The sequence below is a fragment of the Ovis canadensis genome, chromosome 10, assembly GCF_042477335.2.
Source record: "Ovis canadensis isolate MfBH-ARS-UI-01 breed Bighorn chromosome 10, ARS-UI_OviCan_v2, whole genome shotgun sequence".
In the NCBI taxonomy this organism is placed as follows: domain Eukaryota; kingdom Metazoa; phylum Chordata; class Mammalia; order Artiodactyla; family Bovidae; genus Ovis; species Ovis canadensis.
This window is the reverse complement of record NC_091254.1, coordinates 27,133,330-27,151,310: the sequence shown is the minus strand read 5'-3', so window position 1 is coordinate 27,151,310 and position 17,981 is coordinate 27,133,330. Positions and strand designations below refer to the sequence as shown.

At 43.9% G+C, this 17,981-nt stretch overlaps 1 protein-coding gene across 1 annotated transcript in view; it reads right to left on the bottom strand.

Moving 5' to 3' along the window:
- Window positions 1–4,212: 4,212 nt before the first annotated feature.
- Window positions 4,213–17,981, bottom strand: part of TNFSF11 (TNF superfamily member 11) — a 42,856-nt gene continuing 29,087 nt past the window's right edge. The window contains exons 3-5 of the mRNA XM_069601249.1: window positions 12,992–13,037; window positions 12,813–12,911; window positions 4,213–5,760 (exon numbers count right to left, since the gene is read on the bottom strand). Coding sequence (XP_069457350.1) covers window positions 5,339–5,760; window positions 12,813–12,911; window positions 12,992–13,037 — 567 coding nt within the window. The 3' untranslated portion in view covers window positions 4,213–5,338. The remainder of the gene's footprint in view (window positions 5,761–12,812; window positions 12,912–12,991; window positions 13,038–17,981) is intronic.

Genomic DNA, 17,981 nt, shown 5'->3' with positions numbered 1-17,981 from the left:
AAGACCCTGAGAAGGGAGACGGAAGTATGTATTATTTTATATCAGGAGAACTTATTGTCTCTGAAATCGGTTATGATTCCCAATATCTTAGCTCTGGGTGCTACCAGTGGAGTAAGTAACTTCTAGCTTGTTCCTTGGAGAAGGCAATGGCACCCCACTCCAGTACTCTTGCCTGGAAAATCCCATGGGTGGAGGAGCCTGGTAGGCTGCAGCCCATGGGGTCGCAAAGAGTCGGACATGACTGAATGACTTCACTTTCATGCATTGGAGAGGGAAATGGCAACCCACTTCAGTGTTCTTGCCTGGAGAGTCCCATTGACAGCGGAGCCTGGTGGGCTGCCGTCTATGGGGTCGCACAGAGTCAGACACGACTCAAGCGACTTAGCAGCAGCAGCAGCTTGTTCCTTTGCCAGCAGCAAGGGAGACCTCTTTGAAGTTTCAAAACAGAAGATTCCACAGGATTTTTCTATAGATATGGAAAGCCAGTAGCACACGAATAATGATGTAAATGGTCCACATCTGATCATATCAAAGTGCTTGTCACTGCAAATAGCCAGAGAGCTGGTCAAGGTACAGTAAGAACAGGGAAAAAAATTGGTCATCAAAGGTGAAGGAAGGTAAGGGTAAATGATTAGGAAATAGAATTTTTAAATTATAAGACTTGGAGACTAGCAGTATCATAAAAGTATTATTAATCAAAAGGATAGATTTCTGTTTTATAGTTAACATCTAATACTCACTGTGTACAAATTTTTTATTGTACAAAGTGACACATGGTTAAATCATAATAATGTGAATCAATAACTAATTAGCATTTATAAATGAAACTACTAGGTAACATATTTCAATTTCATTGCAAGGAAGCTAGAGAATCTATCAACAAAGCCAAATAGGAAATCAGCACATTCTTGGAGAGCCCCCAGTGACTCCACAGGCAAACGTGGAACTGCAGGTTGAGTCAAAGTTGAGTCCCTGAAATGTGTACGTATAACCCCAGGCCACTATCTCCAGCCGGGCTTCCCAGGTGGCTCAGTGGTAAAGAATCTGCCTGCCAATGCAGGATACTCAGGTTCGATCCTTGGGTCAGGAAAGAGCCTCTGAAGGAGGAAATGGCAACCCACTCTGGTATTCTTGCTTGGAGAATCCCACGGACAGGGAAGCCTTGTGGGCTACAGCCCACAGGGTGCAAAGAGTCAGACACGACTGAGCACGCATGCACCGTCTCTAGTCACATCAATAGTTAAACACACAGAGAGATGAAGCATGAGGGGCTTAGGTTTCTCCCCTTCCTGCCCCACCAACCTCCCCGAGTCCCTGGGGAAATGGAGCTTCCCTGGAAAGTTCTCTAGCATGGCCTGATGGAGATGAATGAGACAAAAGGAAGCAGGAGGAAAGAAAATTTGCTAGATAAGAATGGCTGCACCTACAGTGTTTTGGGGAAGACGCAAGGATGCATGGACCTGGGATAGCTGTGAAAACTGACTCAAGAAGACAGATGACTTCAAATTTGGCGTGCTTCCCTTGCTTCACATTTGGCAGGTGTTGGGAAGAAAATTGAAATTGAGTAGTTAAAATGAGCAAGTGGTTCCATAGCATCCAGTGTGTGTTGCTTTCCTGACATACCGTGACTCCTCAACATTCACTGCGCGGTGCTGAGTGCCCACATGGTCCATCGCAAACCAGTGCAGCAGCCTTCAGTTCCCCAAGGGCCCTGGGAGAATTAAATGGTCCTCTGAGGCCAGAGCCAGGGATCAGGGGGCAAGAAGAAAGGAAAGGATTAACACGCTAAGAGTGGAAGAGGAAAAGGGGGTGAATGAGAAGAAAAGGCATAGCATGTGAGCGGGAAAACTGGGGCTTCCCTGGTGGCTCGGATGGTAAAGAATCTGCCTGCAATGTGGGAGACCCAGGTTCAATCCCTGGGATGGGAAGATCCCCTGCAGAAGGGAATGGCAACCCACTCCAATATTCTTGCCTGGAGTGTTCCATGGACAGAGGAGCCTGGTGGGCTACAGTCCTTCGGGTCAGAAAGAGTCAGACACAATTGAGACTAACCTTCACTTTTCACTTCACATTGAGATCCCGAAAAGCCTTGAGCATCACTAGAGAAGAGAACAAGCCTTTTCCTGACCTCCTAGCATATCCACTTGCTTCCAGCATATCAGTTGCCTCCTTCAGGGAATAAACCAACATTTCATTGTCACAGATTTACTCCAGTGAAGCTCTAAAAATCTCTGACCTATCGGGTTGTGAACATACATGAAATTCACATTATGGTTCGGCTCAATTTCCAAGGTCTTCTCCAGAGGATCTCTTGACTCTCTTAGAGTTGCATATCAACCACCACGTTAATTCTCCAGTCTGGCAGGTGCGACCATCTATCTTCTTACCAGATTCACCTTTTAGAGACTGCAAGTTACTTGCCTCTAAGTTAAAAGTGGGGATGGATACTCTATATCCACTTCTGGAGTCATGCAGCCCCCCTCCCATCCAGTTTGATTTCCTTTCTAGAACTTCTGTGATCCCTAAGATTGGGTCCAATGGCCTCCTTGCTATTCCTACAGCATTCTGTAGATATCCAAGCCCTGGAACTCACTACACTCTTACTAGGATGAAGATTCCTTGAGGGCAAGAAGAATATCCAAGATCATGCATGCATGCTAAGTCACTTCAGTCGTGTCCAGCTTTGTGCAACCGTATGGACTGTAGCCCACCAGGCTCTTCTGTCCATGTGATTCTCCAGGGAAGAATACTGGAGTGGAGTGCCATGCCCTTCTCCAGGGGACCTTCCCAATCCAGGGATAGAACCTGTGTCTCCTACATCTCCTGCGTTGGCAGGCAGGTTCTTTAGCACTAGCGCCACCTGGGAAGCCCATGGTACCCGCAGTGCTTGGTAAAATTCCTGGCACATAGTTGGGGCTGCAAACAATTGAATGAATGTTATTCATCTTTGGAAAAGATAGAATCATATTCTAGAAGCCAGGGAGGTAATAAAGCTCTCACATGACAAGATTTTGTGTCAGTGGAGAAAAAAGAAATTCTCCAACTGCCCCTCAAAGTTAATATTTTATTGAATGAAGAATAATTAGGACCAGCAATTGGGATATGTAACACTGAAGTGGCATTTTGTACCAGTCTTGTTGTTGTTCTGTTGTGTCCAGCTCTTTGTGACCCTATGGACTGCAGCACGCCAGGCTTCCCTGTTCTTCACCATCTCCTGGAGCTTGCTCAAACTCATGTCCATTGATTTGGTGATGCCATGCAACCATCTCATTCTCTGTCGTCCCCTTCTCCTCCTGCCTTCACTCTTTCCCAGCTGAGGGTCTTTTCTAGTGAGTCAGCTCTTTGCATCAGGTGGCCAAGCTCCAGCAGGTGGTGGAGCTTCAGCTCCAGCATCAGTCCTTCCAATGAATATTCAGGAATTGATTTCCTTTAGGACTGACTGATCTCCTTGCAGGCCAAGGGACTGCACCAATCTACCTCAGACTTACTGACAGTTAGAAAAAACAGATGTATTTTGGTCAATGGTTAAGTCCCACTATCAATGTCCCACCATCAAAAACAAATTACAGTTTTTTTCTTTGCACCCTCTGCTATTAATATTTCTTTTCTCCTTCTATCCTGTTATAACTATCAAGACACATTTATCCACAAATGGCAAGTGCCTTGAATGATAGCTTCCCTTGTCTTCCCAAGCGTTCATTTTCTTCTGTCTCATGCGGAGTAATCAACACGGAATTGATGGCTCCCTCACATAAATTTCCATGAGGACAAGCATCTGTCCTGTTAGTTTAACATCCTGTCCTGCTCACAGGGCTAACAAGCGCCGTTAGTGCTTCTTCTACATTTGACTGTTAGTGTATCCTTCCTAGTTCAGGGGCTCCTCCAGGTCAAATGATTGTTCTGTGGGGCCTTATGAACCTGTGCAAAGCACTATTTTTTTCTCACAATACAAGCATAACAATTGTTTTTTTCTTTTCTGAGTGGTAAAGTCTCTATGTTCTGGCTACAGTCTTGCATACAGATCCCTTGTAAATTATTTTTCAAATTCTGAGGTTCATTAATTTAACTGAATCTGTTCCTAGTTTTCATTAAATCTGCATTTCTCCCTAGTGGGAGAAATAACTTTTGGAAAGATAGAAGCCACATTTACCATACTGGAGAGAAAGGATCACAGAGCAAGACAGACATAAAAGAGAAGCACAAAATCACAAGGCAGGTTTTCCTATAAATTTATTTTCATACCAAAAAAATAACATTCAAAGGCAATGTTTTTATTGTATAGTATAAAATAACTTCCACTAAATTAAAAATGGAATTTCTTTGCCATAAGCCACTGATAACTTTTTCATTAAAAAAATTTACACTTTGCAGCACTTGTAGGAAAAAAAACACCTGTTTAATAATTATATAAATACTCTTGACAGAGCCCAGTAGCCCATTATGTGTCTTTTTGGCAATGTCAGCTTTCTAAAGTCAATTAGCTTCTAAATTTGAAAGGCACCTGGTGGCCAACATTCTGCTTATTATTCAAGGGATCCACTTTAATTTTTTTGCACAGACTTGACAAGTCTGAAAAATCTATTAAGTTAAAAAGAATGGAGAAATATAATACAGTTGATATTAGCAAACAACATTTCGTCCCCTTAGCTGCAAGTTTTCCCCCAGGGGATTTAAAAAGTGCACCAGTTAAATATGTCTGTACATTTAAAACTTTAAATATGTCAACAGCAAGACAGTTTTAAATATTTTGAATCAAATACTATAGCACAAATATAATTTACAATACTTTGCACAGGAAACATTACATCTGAAATATAACTTTAGATATTATATAAAAATACATATATTCTTCTCTCCTCATTAGAAAAAGTATTTATTTGCAGGTTCCAGCAAGATGTAACAATTCAAAAGAATTTAACCCTTCAGACGGTCATCAGTTTGCAATTAGAAGACACCCTCTCCACTTCAGCTACATGGTGGTATATAACCAACAGATTATAGAGCTAGGGAATTAACCCCTCCCATTGCCCAAAGGCTGTTTTTCATAAAGGCAGCCATAACTGCTCCAATCTACTTTAATTCTAGGAATTCATTGCAAAATTTATAAACCATTATGTAAGAAAACCCTTAGATTTTTATACACCTTAAGTCCAACATCTCCTGTTGGCTGTAAATATATTTGCTCCCTACAGAGTCAAAGGCATGGGTAGGGTCTTCTCGTACCCTGTGGGTCATAGCTCTGAGTAGTTTCATATACCTATATACATCTTTCTTGGCTTGTTTTGGACATTTTCTATACATCCTAGGAAACACAGGAAAACTCTCCCCGACATGGGGCTCAATCTATATCTCGAACTTTAAAAGCCCCAAAGTACGTTGCATCTTGATCTGGATCCAGTAGTGAAGGGTTGGAGACCTCAATGCTTATTTTCTCACCAGACCGTAGTTTAAAAAATCCTCCCACGTTTATGGAGTAAAAATGGAATTCAGAATTCCCCAGCCAGTACTTGGTGCTTCCTCCTTTCATCAGAGTGTGAGAGCTGGGGATTTTGATGCTGGTTTTGGTGACATATACCATCAGCTGAAGATAATTCGCACTGAGGTTTCCGGAAGTCTCATGATGTCGAAAGCAGATGTTGGCGTACAGGTAGTAGAAGCCGTCTTGGTTAACTATCAGTTTCCCATTGCTGAAGGTCATGTTGGAGATCTTGGCCCAACCTCGGTCATGGTACCAGCAGGACAGAGTCACTTTGTGGGAACCTGAGGAAAGGAGAGGCAAGTGATTTAAAACTTACTCCTGCAATGAGAAGCATATCTTCACAATTCTGTGAGGTTGCAGAAAGACGTACTGAGACAGCCATTGTTCCAATGGGAGAACGACCTCTCAAAATTTATTTTCTAAAAGGAAAGTACAAGTACATTAATATGTCCCTGTGTTGTCTGCTGGGCACCTGAGAGGGGTCAAAGACACAATCTCACTTTTTCAAGGAGCCTACAGCACACAAAGGATAAGCATAGTATATGTTCAGACAGGAAGCAAGGCACGGGCCCTGATAAGAAAGGTGCAGATTTGCAAAGGGAATTCAAAGGAAAGAGATTACTTCCTTCCAGAAGGATCAAGAATGGTTTTGCTGGGCTTGTGTGCTCGGACGCTTCAGTCGAGTCCAACTTTTTGCAACCCCATGGACTGTAGCCCTCCAGGCTCCTCTGTCCATGGGATTTTCCTGGCAAGAATACTGGAGTGGGTTGCCATTTCCTCCTCTGGGGGATCTTCCTAACCCACAGATCGAACCCGAGCCTCCTGCATTGCAGACAGATTCTTTACCACTGAGCCACCAGCTACTGAGCCTAATAACCTAAAGAAGGAATAGGATTCAGCCTACAGAGCATAAAGGTCGAAGGAAGATAATCAGCCAAAGGTGGCTGAATCAAGAAAGCAGAAAACAAGTATAGGAAGAGAATATCCAGACTTCACATAGCCCCATCTTCTCTTTTAATTCACTGAGAGAGGTATATAGAAGGAGCTGAAAATCTGGGTCACAGCAACTTTGACTAAAAAGTCAAACTCTTAAACTATATTCTTATCACCATTGATTCTCCCCTCCTCCAACAGCCCAAATGCCTCCCAAGTTCACACGAATGAAAAGCTTCCCCTAGAGAAGTTCACAGAGAAAACATCCTTGGTATTGCCCTCCCCGGGTTCACAATTTCATGCAATCTTTTGTGAAGACCAAAGGATGGTTAAAATGTCTTCTGAGAAACCGGAATTCTCCTGTAGCCTCTTCTCACACTTGAAATGTGACAACTGATCTTCATGCCACTGTTTTTGGAGTAGTGGAAGTTTCTAGAAGTCATCTAAATGTGTCCAATGCTTTGAATATTTCAGGTCTTTTAGTGTATTTTACCAGGTCTTTAGAAATTGTTGTTGTTGCTGTTTAATTGCTAAGTCGTGTTCAACTGCTTTATGGCCCCATGAACTGTAGCCCACCAAGTTCCTGTCCATGGAATTTCCCAGGCAAGAATACTAGAGTGGGTTGATATTTTCTTCTCCATGGGATCTTCCAAACGCAGGGATCAAACCCATGTCTCCTGCATTGGCAGACTGATTTTTTTTGCCACTGAGCCACCAGGGAAGCCCTCCTTTAAAAATTGTGACAAGATAAATCCATGATAAACCCCATTAATTAAATATTTATATTTATGTGGGTACCCATTACCCAACTGGAAAAGGTCTCATCTAGCGGAGAAAAAAGCTGTTATATTGTGGAAAATCCAAAGTTTTCCTCCAGAGGATTTTGTAAATACTTATGCTAGAATTCCAACAAGGCAAAACAGAGCCGAGGAGTCTCAGAATGGGGTTAGGAGTAGTTTCTGCAGCCAGGGAGAAGTTCTTTGCTGCCTGCCAGCCAAGAGAAATCAGTCCATGGAATTTACACTCAAAGTAAATTCCATGGATCCATCAGAGCTGACAGCCCTTTGGTTAGAGTGGGTCCCGGGTGAACCCTGTAGAATCAGAAACCCACACTAGCTACCTTTCAAGACTGGCCTGAATCCTGGGGAAACTTGAACACCTACATCATCTTTTTCTAGAACACCTCCAGAGGGCCACTGGGCAGCTGGAATATAGTCTGGGGATCTCAACACCAGGCTCTTCCTCCACCAGGAAGAAAAACAATGCAGGAGGATCCAAGCTACAGTAGGGCCACTCATTCTTAGGCCTCAAAGGCAAAGAAGTCAATGCTATCCCTCTGTTCAGAAATAGGGCAGACTTCCTGAACTGCACATCTTATCCACAGGAGGGCGCTAGAGTGAGTCTGAGAAGCCATCCCAGGCACCGTGGCCTCCAGAACCAGCAGAGCACTCTCCCTTTTTCATCCAATGTCCTACTTCAGATCATCCCAGATGAAAGCACCCCAAATATAAGTATCATTCCATGGTCCCAACTGAGTCAGAAATGAGACTCTCAGACTCTACTCATCACATCCTCATAAACACTAGCAAAGTTACTTCTCCGGGCTCGTAAACAGCCACCTAGTCCATTGACAAAGCTAATAAAACTCAAAGGTGTTTTCTATCTCAGATCAACACATGGCTACCTCCTTCTTCCCCTACTCGTGTATTCAATCCTTTATCCAATCAATTGTTGGCCTTATACTTCATCTTCCTTCCACGATGGTCCTTAAGAAAGAAAGTAAATAAAGTGAAGTCGCTCAGTCGTGTCCAACTCTTGGGAGCCCATGGACTGTAGCCTACCAGGCTCCTCTGTCCATGGGATTTTCCAGGCAACAGTACTGGAGTGGATTGCCATTTCCTAACAGAGAGCAAAGGAATGTCTAAGGTGAGGTCTATCCTCTCAATGGGATGGATCAGGCAGCCTTAGACCAAGGGCTGGGAGACTGGTCTGGGAAGGCAGGGAAGAAGGTAGAAACCTTGAGCGCCTGCCACTCTCACTGTTACCTCCAGTGGAAGGAGTATCCTAATTTCCTGCTTTACAGACTTACTTTTATCCATTCCCTGATCGATTCAGTCATTCAGTAAATATTTGATTAGTGCTTCCTATCGGCATTCATTCTACCCATAATTAAGAATTATATCAAGCAGAATACCCACGAGGCGCTTGCAACTTAGAAGTGAAGAAAATAAGAAACGGGCACGCAAAATGAAAAATGTAACATTGTCATCTCTGCGTGTCACATAACACATGGTTGAACTTCAGTTAAAGCAACTGGCAAGCGGAAGCTGCAGAAATTAATGGCGATCAGGTGAGTTCAGCCCAGTGACAGAGGACAGGGAGAACTTGGATCAAATGTGGATGGTCTGAGAAGACGCAGAGTATAGTGAGCGAGAGAAACTGTTCAAGCAAAGAATGGAACGCACACAGTATTCAGAGGAGAAAGGAGAAAAACCATCGGTGTGAACTGGAGGGTTCATGAGTAGATGCCAGTGGGAGAAAAGACAAGAAGAGCGCCCCCGTCAGGTTGGAGGACCTCACATGCAAGCCTAAGTTTCTATCTCTAGAGGACCTTCAGCTTTCGCAGCCTCCCCAACCCCTAGAGTCACTGCTATTAGCTGTTAGAGAAGCCTCTCCAGATATTTAGCCTCAGCTCCCCTTAAGAAAGCCATGAATCCTGACCTCACAAAATGCTCCCCAATGAAAATTCAAGAAGCTTTGAAATATATCAGTATAAGGCCGATTCTGATTCCTTTCATATATGTAAATAAGTACAAATAAGTATGAAACGGCGCCTCTATCCACAGAATTCTCCAGGCCTCCTGCAGTATAGGCAGATTCTTTACCATCTGAGCCACCAGGGAAGCCCATGGCTCAGATGGTAAAGAACCCACCTGCAGGGTGGGAAACCAGGACTTGATTTCTGGGTTGGGAAGATCGCTGGAAAAAGAAATGGCACCCCACTACAGAATTCTTGCTGGAGAATCCCCATGGACAGAGGACCCTGGCGGGCTACAGTCCATGGGGTTGCAAAGAGCAGGACACGACTGAACAACTAATCACAAGTATGAAAAAGAGACCCCAGATGAACATGCAAACGTAAAGCCATCTTTCTCCAGAGTATCCAATCCTGGTCCAAACTAGGAGATAAACGAACTCAAGGAGTCACTGACCAAGCCAGAAGATCAAATTCTATTTTCTTAAACAGAAGCATACACTAGTTCATTTCACTCCGTCTCAAGCTCAATAGCCATCAGAAAATGTCCGGGAGTTTTGCCTTGTTTTTGGCAATGATTTGATGCTAGGTGCCTGGAGGGAGAGCTTTATAACTAAAACATGCTTGTTATTGCCAAATAGACTTTGGCACACAGTCTAATGCAATGTTTATCATATGCCATTTAAAATGAACTGAAAAGATAAATGCAGAGTGCATTCACAGCACACACGGATGATAGATCAGTATTAATTTGATTGCCTCTGCTAACATGCAAAATAGTTTTCCACTCAGAAAATTAGAACAGTTCCATAAGGCACATATACACAGAGAGAGAGAGACAGAGTAAATTTGTTTATGAAGCAAATATCTGGGACAGGAGAGTTAGTTGAGGAAAATCTTCTGAAAATCAAACAGTTGGTTGCTCACTTTCTATGTCTGCAGTCAGGCAAAATTCCTTTGTGGTCCATACTATTAAACGTAATAGTGGCTTCAAAACTGCTTATTAAAACTTGGATTTTTTAAAAATTTAGCACTTCCCACGTGGTCTTGATTCCTGGTTTTCATCCAGGTGGCCCAGGCTCAACTCCTGGTATGGGAGTGGTAAGCTTTTGGGAAGGTTACCGCCTGCTTCCCAGGTGGCTCAGTGGGTAAAGAATCTGCCTGCAATGCAGGAGACTCAGGTTTAATCCCCGGGTTGGGAAGATGCTCTGAAGAAGGGAATAGCTACCCACTCCTGTATTCTTGCCTGGAGAATCCCATGGACAGAGGAGCCTGGCAGGCTACAGTCCATGGGGTCACAAAGAGTTGGACACGATTGAAGTGACTGAGCACAGCACAGCACAAGAAAAATCTGCCTTGAATAATTTTTTTGGAAAAAAAGAATATGTATAATTATTTAATTAAGTAACAAATTACATGCACTGAGTGCTTACTCTATGCTCATTTCCACATAAGCATGTTAGTACGTGAGCTGCTTAAATCTTCATGGCTGCTGCAGGAAGTGGATACTATTACCATCCCCATGAAGAAGCTGACACACAAAGGATTTCGATGATATACACAAGGTCACCCAATCAGGAAGTAGGGCAGTGGGGCCTCAAACCCAGGCAGTCAGCCCTGAGACAGCTGCTATTAAAACTGCATTCATCTACTTCTTACAGGAAGAGAGGAACATAAGAACACTGAATGTATTTCCCTCTGACAAAGCCAACTGGCCACAAGGTACTTATGTGATAATCTACAGAGTGAAAAGCACAGACTTGGGAATTAACTAGAGTGGAATTCAGTCTCTAAGCCTGCCATGTTGTAGCCTGGATCAGGTAGCTTATACTAGGTGCATCTTGGTTTCCCTATTTGCAAAATCTGAATGATAATCGCTATTTTGTAGGGTTGTAGAATTAGAGATAATTAGGAGAAGGCAATGGCACCCCATTCCAGTACTCTTGCCTGGAAAATCCCATGGATGGAGGAGCCTGGTGGGCTGCAGTCCATGGAGTCGCTAAGAGTTGGACACGACTGAGTGACTTCACTTTCCACTTTCACGCATTGGAGAAGGCAATGGCAACCCACTCCAGTGTTCTTGCCTGGAGAGTCCCATTGACAGTGGAGCCTGGTGGGCTGCCGTCTATGGGGTCGCACAGAGTCGGACACGACTGAAGCGACAGCAGCAGCAGCAGTAAAGATAATGAACACAAAGCAAAATGCTTGACACATAGTGTGTATTCAATAAATAGTATAACGATAGTAATGTTCCTTGTTAACTCTACTGTTGACTTAAAAAGTTTCACAATTGTGCGAGTTCCAAGTTAAGTTTCATGCAAGTTAAGCTTTATTTGGGGCAAAATGAGGACTGCAACCTGGGAGACAGCACCTCAGACAGCTCTGAAAAACCGCTCCAAAGAGGTAGGGGGAAGGTCAACACATACGACTTTGGTGAAGGGGGAGTTCAGTGTAATCAAGCACGTATCTTTGCAAAAGTTTTCTGTTAGTCATGAGGAGCTGAGGTCACCATGAAGGGATTTAGTGCTTTCCTAGATATGAGAAGATACAAGGATTGACCTCATAAAATCAGATCCTGAAAATATCTATCTATCTAAAGACCTGTTCCGCCAGTTTCCCCAGAGCACAGAGCGCCTCATTCCTGATCTCCACCCTGAACTCCCTTCAGGGGGTGTTGGAGGCCAACAACTGTAACAGCACATGCTCTAATCCTTGTAGAGGCAGATGGCAAGCACCAATATGGAGCCGAAACTGTCATAAGGTTCTCTGTAATCTTTTTTACGCTCACCTAGCCTGATGTGAAGGACCCATTGGGGATTATATGATGGACTACATTGGGCAAATGTAGATGCGGAGCTCTGAGTCTCCTTTCCAAAAGAAAATCAGGTCTCCAGTCCACTGAGCTATATACCTAGCCTGAAAAAAAGTGATAACCCCCTGGAGAAGGAGTGTGTCTCATTTTCTAGAGGGCTCCTGCCTCTGAAATATCACTCTGCTAAGCTTCTACCGGGCACTCCGCAGGAGACGGCTGAATATATGACTGTGTGTGTGCTCAGTCAGTTCAGTCGTGTTCGGCTCTCTGTGACCCTGTGGACTGCAGCCCACCAGGCTCCTCTGTCATGGGATTCTCCAGGCAAGAATACTGGAGTGGGTTGCCATGCTCTGCTCCAGGGGATCACCCCGACCCAGGGATCAAACTCACATCTCCTACTTCTCCTGCGTTACAGGTGGATTCTTTACCCACTGAGCCACCTGGGAAGCCCCGAGTATATGACTACCTGGAGGAATTCATGCACCTCACAGGCCAGCCATGGGGACTTGTCAACTTTGGCCTGGATATACAGAGATGAGTATACCAAGAGGCCATTCTTCTCAGCTATGCCACCTCACCTGGCAGTTGTTTAACATAAAGTCACTTTGATGGTCTGAAATTGAATACAGTGATGATGTGCATTCCTGCATGATTGAGAATCCCTGTTTCCATGGTGTGGATGACGAACTGAAGACCGGACTGACTTTTCTTCTGGTCTAGAAGTCACAGGCTCTCAAAATTTTGGTAACAGGCTAACAATAGGTCTGAGTATTCATTTGGGCTAACAAATGACTCTTGAAATATTGTTCAAGCTGGATGCAAATGGAACTTACCTGATGGGATGTCAGTGGCGTTAATCGTGAGATGGGCAAAGGGCTGAATCTCAGGCTTGTTCCTTCTGGCCAGATCTAACCATGAACCTTCCACCATGGCTGGAGATAAGAGAAGCCACGTTAGCCCAAGGAGGAGTCACCCTAGCGGTTTTCAAATATTTGTACAGGTCCACGCTTACCTTTTTCTGCTCTAATGTGCTGTGATTTAACAATATGTTGCATTTCCTGCAATAAAAAGAAAAAAATCTTGTTTATACACTCACTCTTTTGATAAGGCAGTTAAGAATTCAGGACTGTTAGACACACAATAAATTAATCCTCTTTCCCTCAAAATATGCCAAAAATACATAAGTAATAAAATTTCTTGAAGTAGCCATCAGGGAAGTTCATCTCCAAAGAATTATCGGATGTGCTTAAAAAGTAGATTACACACATACTATCCAACAAAATACTTTGGACAGTAAGAGGAAATAAAAGACAGTGTAAATTATAAAACATGGAATCACCAAACATAATTAAACATTTGTAGCAGGTACACAAACGAAGATGAAGTTAACTAGGAAAATAACAATTACCACAGAACATATGACCCTCTTAAATCTTTAGGGAGGCTCTTTTTATGTCTATTTCATTAGTGAATTCCTGTTATAACGTCGAAGCTCAGCCCATAAGAAAGAGAAAGATGCCTGGCTCCCAGTGGTTAATTTTTTATTTTAAAAAGTCACAGTGTATTTAAAGTACTACGTGGATGTCCAGGAGCTTTTAGATTACCAGTAATTAACTGAAAATATTGCCGCAAATCGAGGTGTAGAAGCTCAAGGCAGAAACAAAAAGAGCTCAAATACATAAAAAGCATTGTCTTTCAGTCGCTAAGTCGTGTCTGACTCCTGGCAATGCCATGGACTGTAGCCTGCCAGGCTCGTCTGAACATGGGATTTCTCAGACAAGAATGCAGAGTGGGTTGCCAATTCCCTTCTCCAGGGGATCTTCTCAACCCAGGGATCGAACTCACGTCTCCTACACTGGCAGGCAGATTCTTTACCGCTGGCTACTGGGGAAACCCCACAGAAAGAGTATAGGTAATTACTTATCTCTATTTGAGCCCTAACAGTGAAAGGTCCAACAGGTAACTGCAGGCCCACCTATATCAAGACCTTAGCTCCTGTTAAATAGTAAAGTGATGCGGATGAAACTTCAGGCTTTGACTTCAGGTCAAGTCCCTTCCCAGTCCCCTGGATGTACTAACATACATATTAACAGTACCCCGATCACAGGGAGCCTCTAGCATAGCTGGTTGTGAAGATTCAATGAGCTCATACATGTAGGCACTTAGCAAAGGGTCTGGTAAAGGCATACATGTAAATACTACTAGAGGGACTTGCCTGGTGGTTGGGTGGTTAAGAATCTGCCTTGCAATGCAGGGGATATGGGTTCGATCCCTAGTCAGGGAAGTAAGATCCCACATGCTGAGAGGCAACTAAGGCCTTGTGCCACAACTATGCAGTCTGTTGCCACAAGGAAAGATCCCACATGACACGATGACTAAGACCCTATGCAGACAAACAAATAAATAGATATTTTCCAAAAAATAATTAGTAATATCAACACTAGAAACACTCTGGAGAGAGTCTGAATTTCTGCATTATTGGGGTGGTGATCCACGCTAACTACCCCACCCTCCACAATGTTTAAAAGATGAGCCAGATAGCTCAAGTTCTTTGAGTGTCTGGAGACAAGGGCTTTGAGACAGATGATGGGTGGGTAGATAAAGGCAGAAACACAGTTTCAACTGCTAATAGTTAGAAGTGATAAAATCACACTGATTCTTCTGTCTGCCTTCAGGACCCCCAAGAGAGAAGAGACTTTATGCTACATTTTTTTTTTCTAATTTTTTTTTTAAACTGGAGGATAATTGCTTTACAATAGTGTGTTGCCCTCTGCCACACCTTAACATGAATCAGCCACAGGCATACACAGGTGCCCTCCCTCCTGAACACCCCTCCCGCCTCCCTCCCCACCGCACCCCTCTAGGTCATCGCAGAGCATGTGTCTGGGTGGAGCTCCCTGTATCACCCAGCACATTGCCGCTTGCGATCTATTTTACATGTGGTCATCTATCTGTTTCCGTGCTATTCTCTCAATCCGCCCCACTCCCTTTTCCCACTGCCCGCCCCCCCAAAAGAAAGACGAATATCACATATTAACGCATGCATGTGGAATCTAGAAAGACGGTACTCATAAACCTATTTGCAGGGCAGCAATGGAGACATGGAGAATCTTATTTTTAAAGGCCCTTGGAGGACACAGCAGAGCTGTCTTCAATGACCTGTTCTAATGGCCTAAAGAAGTTACACACAGTGTGACTAACTTTCTTTTTTTGCACATTGGGATCGTTTTTAAACATTTTATTGGCGTATAGCTGCTTTACGCTGCTGTGTTAATTTCTCCTGTACGGCAAAATGAACACATATCCATACATCCCCTCCCTTTGGAACATCCTCCCTTTCAGGTCACCGCAGAGCATTAAGTAGAGTCTCCTGCGCTGTGCAGTGGGTTCTCATTAGTTATTTTATACACAGTACTGATAGTGTATATACGTCAGTTCCAGTCTCCCAATTCCTCCCATCTTCCCCTTTCCCCTTTGGTATCCACAGATTTGTTCTCTTTTAGTGGAAACTTTTCAGCCTCATCCAGGACTACCTGCTGCCCTTATTGCTCAGGGCACTGCCCTGCACACTTCTGGGGCAAATAGTGGCTGGTCCTTTGGGGTTGTGCAGTGGTCCTCACCAGGCCCTTTCCCTCTCCCCACTTCATCCAAGATTTATTTCTCTCCCCTGTTGACTGCCCATCCCTTGACTCTCTTCTCATGATCTCTGGGTTCCCAATGGGACCGTGATTTCTGGAATTTCTTAGCCTTCCCTGCAATCTCAACAAAGATTTATATATGCACAACCTACCTATTTTACAGTGCGTGTGTATTTATGCATTTATATATACACAATGATACATCATATACATCTCTTACAAATGTGTAATATATCGCATACATAATGTATCTTGATTCATTATATATATTTATACATATAAAATGAAGATACATATTGGGTGGGCCTAAAGGTTTGTTCAGATTTTTCTCTACCATCTTATGGATAAACATTTTGGTCAACCCAATATATGAAATGTTTACTATAAACTGTATATAGCTTTATATATTTATGATTAAGTATATCTTTATATATTGTGCATCTCCTTATCTATTTATATAGGTGTCTATAACATATCTTCATCTGATTACAACCTCTGAGAAGATGGAACAAGAGTCAGAACCTGGATGACAGGAGTTCAGAGACTTCAAGCTGCCTCTCTTTCTCCCTCTAGCCCTGATCGACCTCATCAGGAGGAAGAGGTGGGAACGGGGTTCAAGACGGCGGAGTAGAGGGGCGCGCACTCATCTCTTGCCGGAGCCCCCGAATCACAGCCAGCTGTTGAGAAGGCGGTGGGGGAAGGAAGAAGGAGGCAACGCCCAGCGTGACACAGGCCTGAGGACGCCTGCTGCCCGCTTTCCTACCGAGAAGAGCACATTTGTTCTTGAGCAAAACAAAGAGAGAACCGTGGTGGTGCTAGCTCCGCGGTTCTCAGCCTTGAACGTGGTTCTCAGCCTTGAACGTGGTTCTCAGCCTTGACTGTGAAGCCTGACTTCCCAGGGGTGGCGTCTGAGAATGTGCATTTCTCGCAGGTGAGCTGGCGTGGCTGACCTGGGGCCTCCATTTGAGAAGAGCAACCCCACTCCCATCCCCCAAAATTTCAGAGATGCGCACCTCTGAGAGTTTCTCAAAGCTTGAGACCAGGCCAGAGAAGCAGCAGACAGAAGTCACTGATTAAGTGGGCAGGGAAAGTTTGTTCTCTCCCACCTGGGAATGAACTTCTGTCCATTTAATCAGCAGCTGCGAGGTCAGTGCTGTCATAGAATCTCTTTATTACAAGAAAATGCAATAACCAGAGCCATTCAGAAGCACTTTCAATGGCTGCTTAAAAAAAAAAAAAGCGTCATGACCCAGGATGAACTAAAACTCAAGCAAAAGACCCATGAGGTAACGCTGCTTTCATGTTCTACGATTTTGGGTATCCAAGAATTGCAGTTTCTTCTTGAAAACCATCCACATGAAAAGCAAAGGACAAAAAATGTAGACTCAATGTCTGTTCTTATATTCTCAGCCCACCTCCAATCTTTTGAACTCTAAGATCATTCTTATTTATGTGTACACATATTAATCATGAACATAACAAAAAGGCTATAGCTTTGGGGTGCCCTGGCCCAACTCCAGCCAGTCTAACTCAGTTAGTCTGATATTGACTTGCTAGTTTTGTTTTGTTTTTTTTTTTAACAATAATCTCCCCCCAGGTGATTCTAATATGTAGCTGCTGCTGCTAAGTCGCTTCAATCGTGTCCGACTCTGTGCGACCCCATAGATGGAAGCCCATGAGGCTCCCCGGTCTCCGGGATTCTTCAGGCAAGAACACTGGAGGGGGTTGCCATTTCCTTCTCCAGTGCATGAAAGTGAAAAGTGAAAGTGAAGTCGCTCAGTCGTGTCTGACTCCTAGCGAATCCATGGACTGCAGCCCACCAGGCTCCTCCGCCCATGGGATTTTCCAGGGAAACATTACTATTTGAGCATTTCCGTGAATGGTGGTTTGGTGAGAGCTCTATTTAGGTATTTATTATATTCTCACAATTTATCTGGGAAATCTCACAGACAGAGGAGCCTGCTGGGCTACAGTCCGTGGAGTCACAAAGAGTGACTGAGCCCACACATGCTCCTCTTTAGACGACTATACTCTAGGAGGCTGGCAGGAAAGCATCAGTGGCCTGTGATGGAGTTCTGGACACGCTGCCCCCAAATATAGTGATTTAGCAAATGGAATATTTTAAACCATATGATTTTGAGAAATGGCAGATGCAGGAAGACCTACCTGGCCTCCCTTTTCTCCCCTGAAGCAGGTCATAGATCCTCAGGTGAGAGGTAACTTCCCTATCTGGAAGAAAGGAGGCTCTTCATCTCTTAAGATGGGACGACACTCAGAGGAAACTGAAGGGGAATGGACACGTGTATGTATGGTCGAGTCACTTTGCGGGTGATCTGAAACCATCACAACATTGTCAGTCGGCTA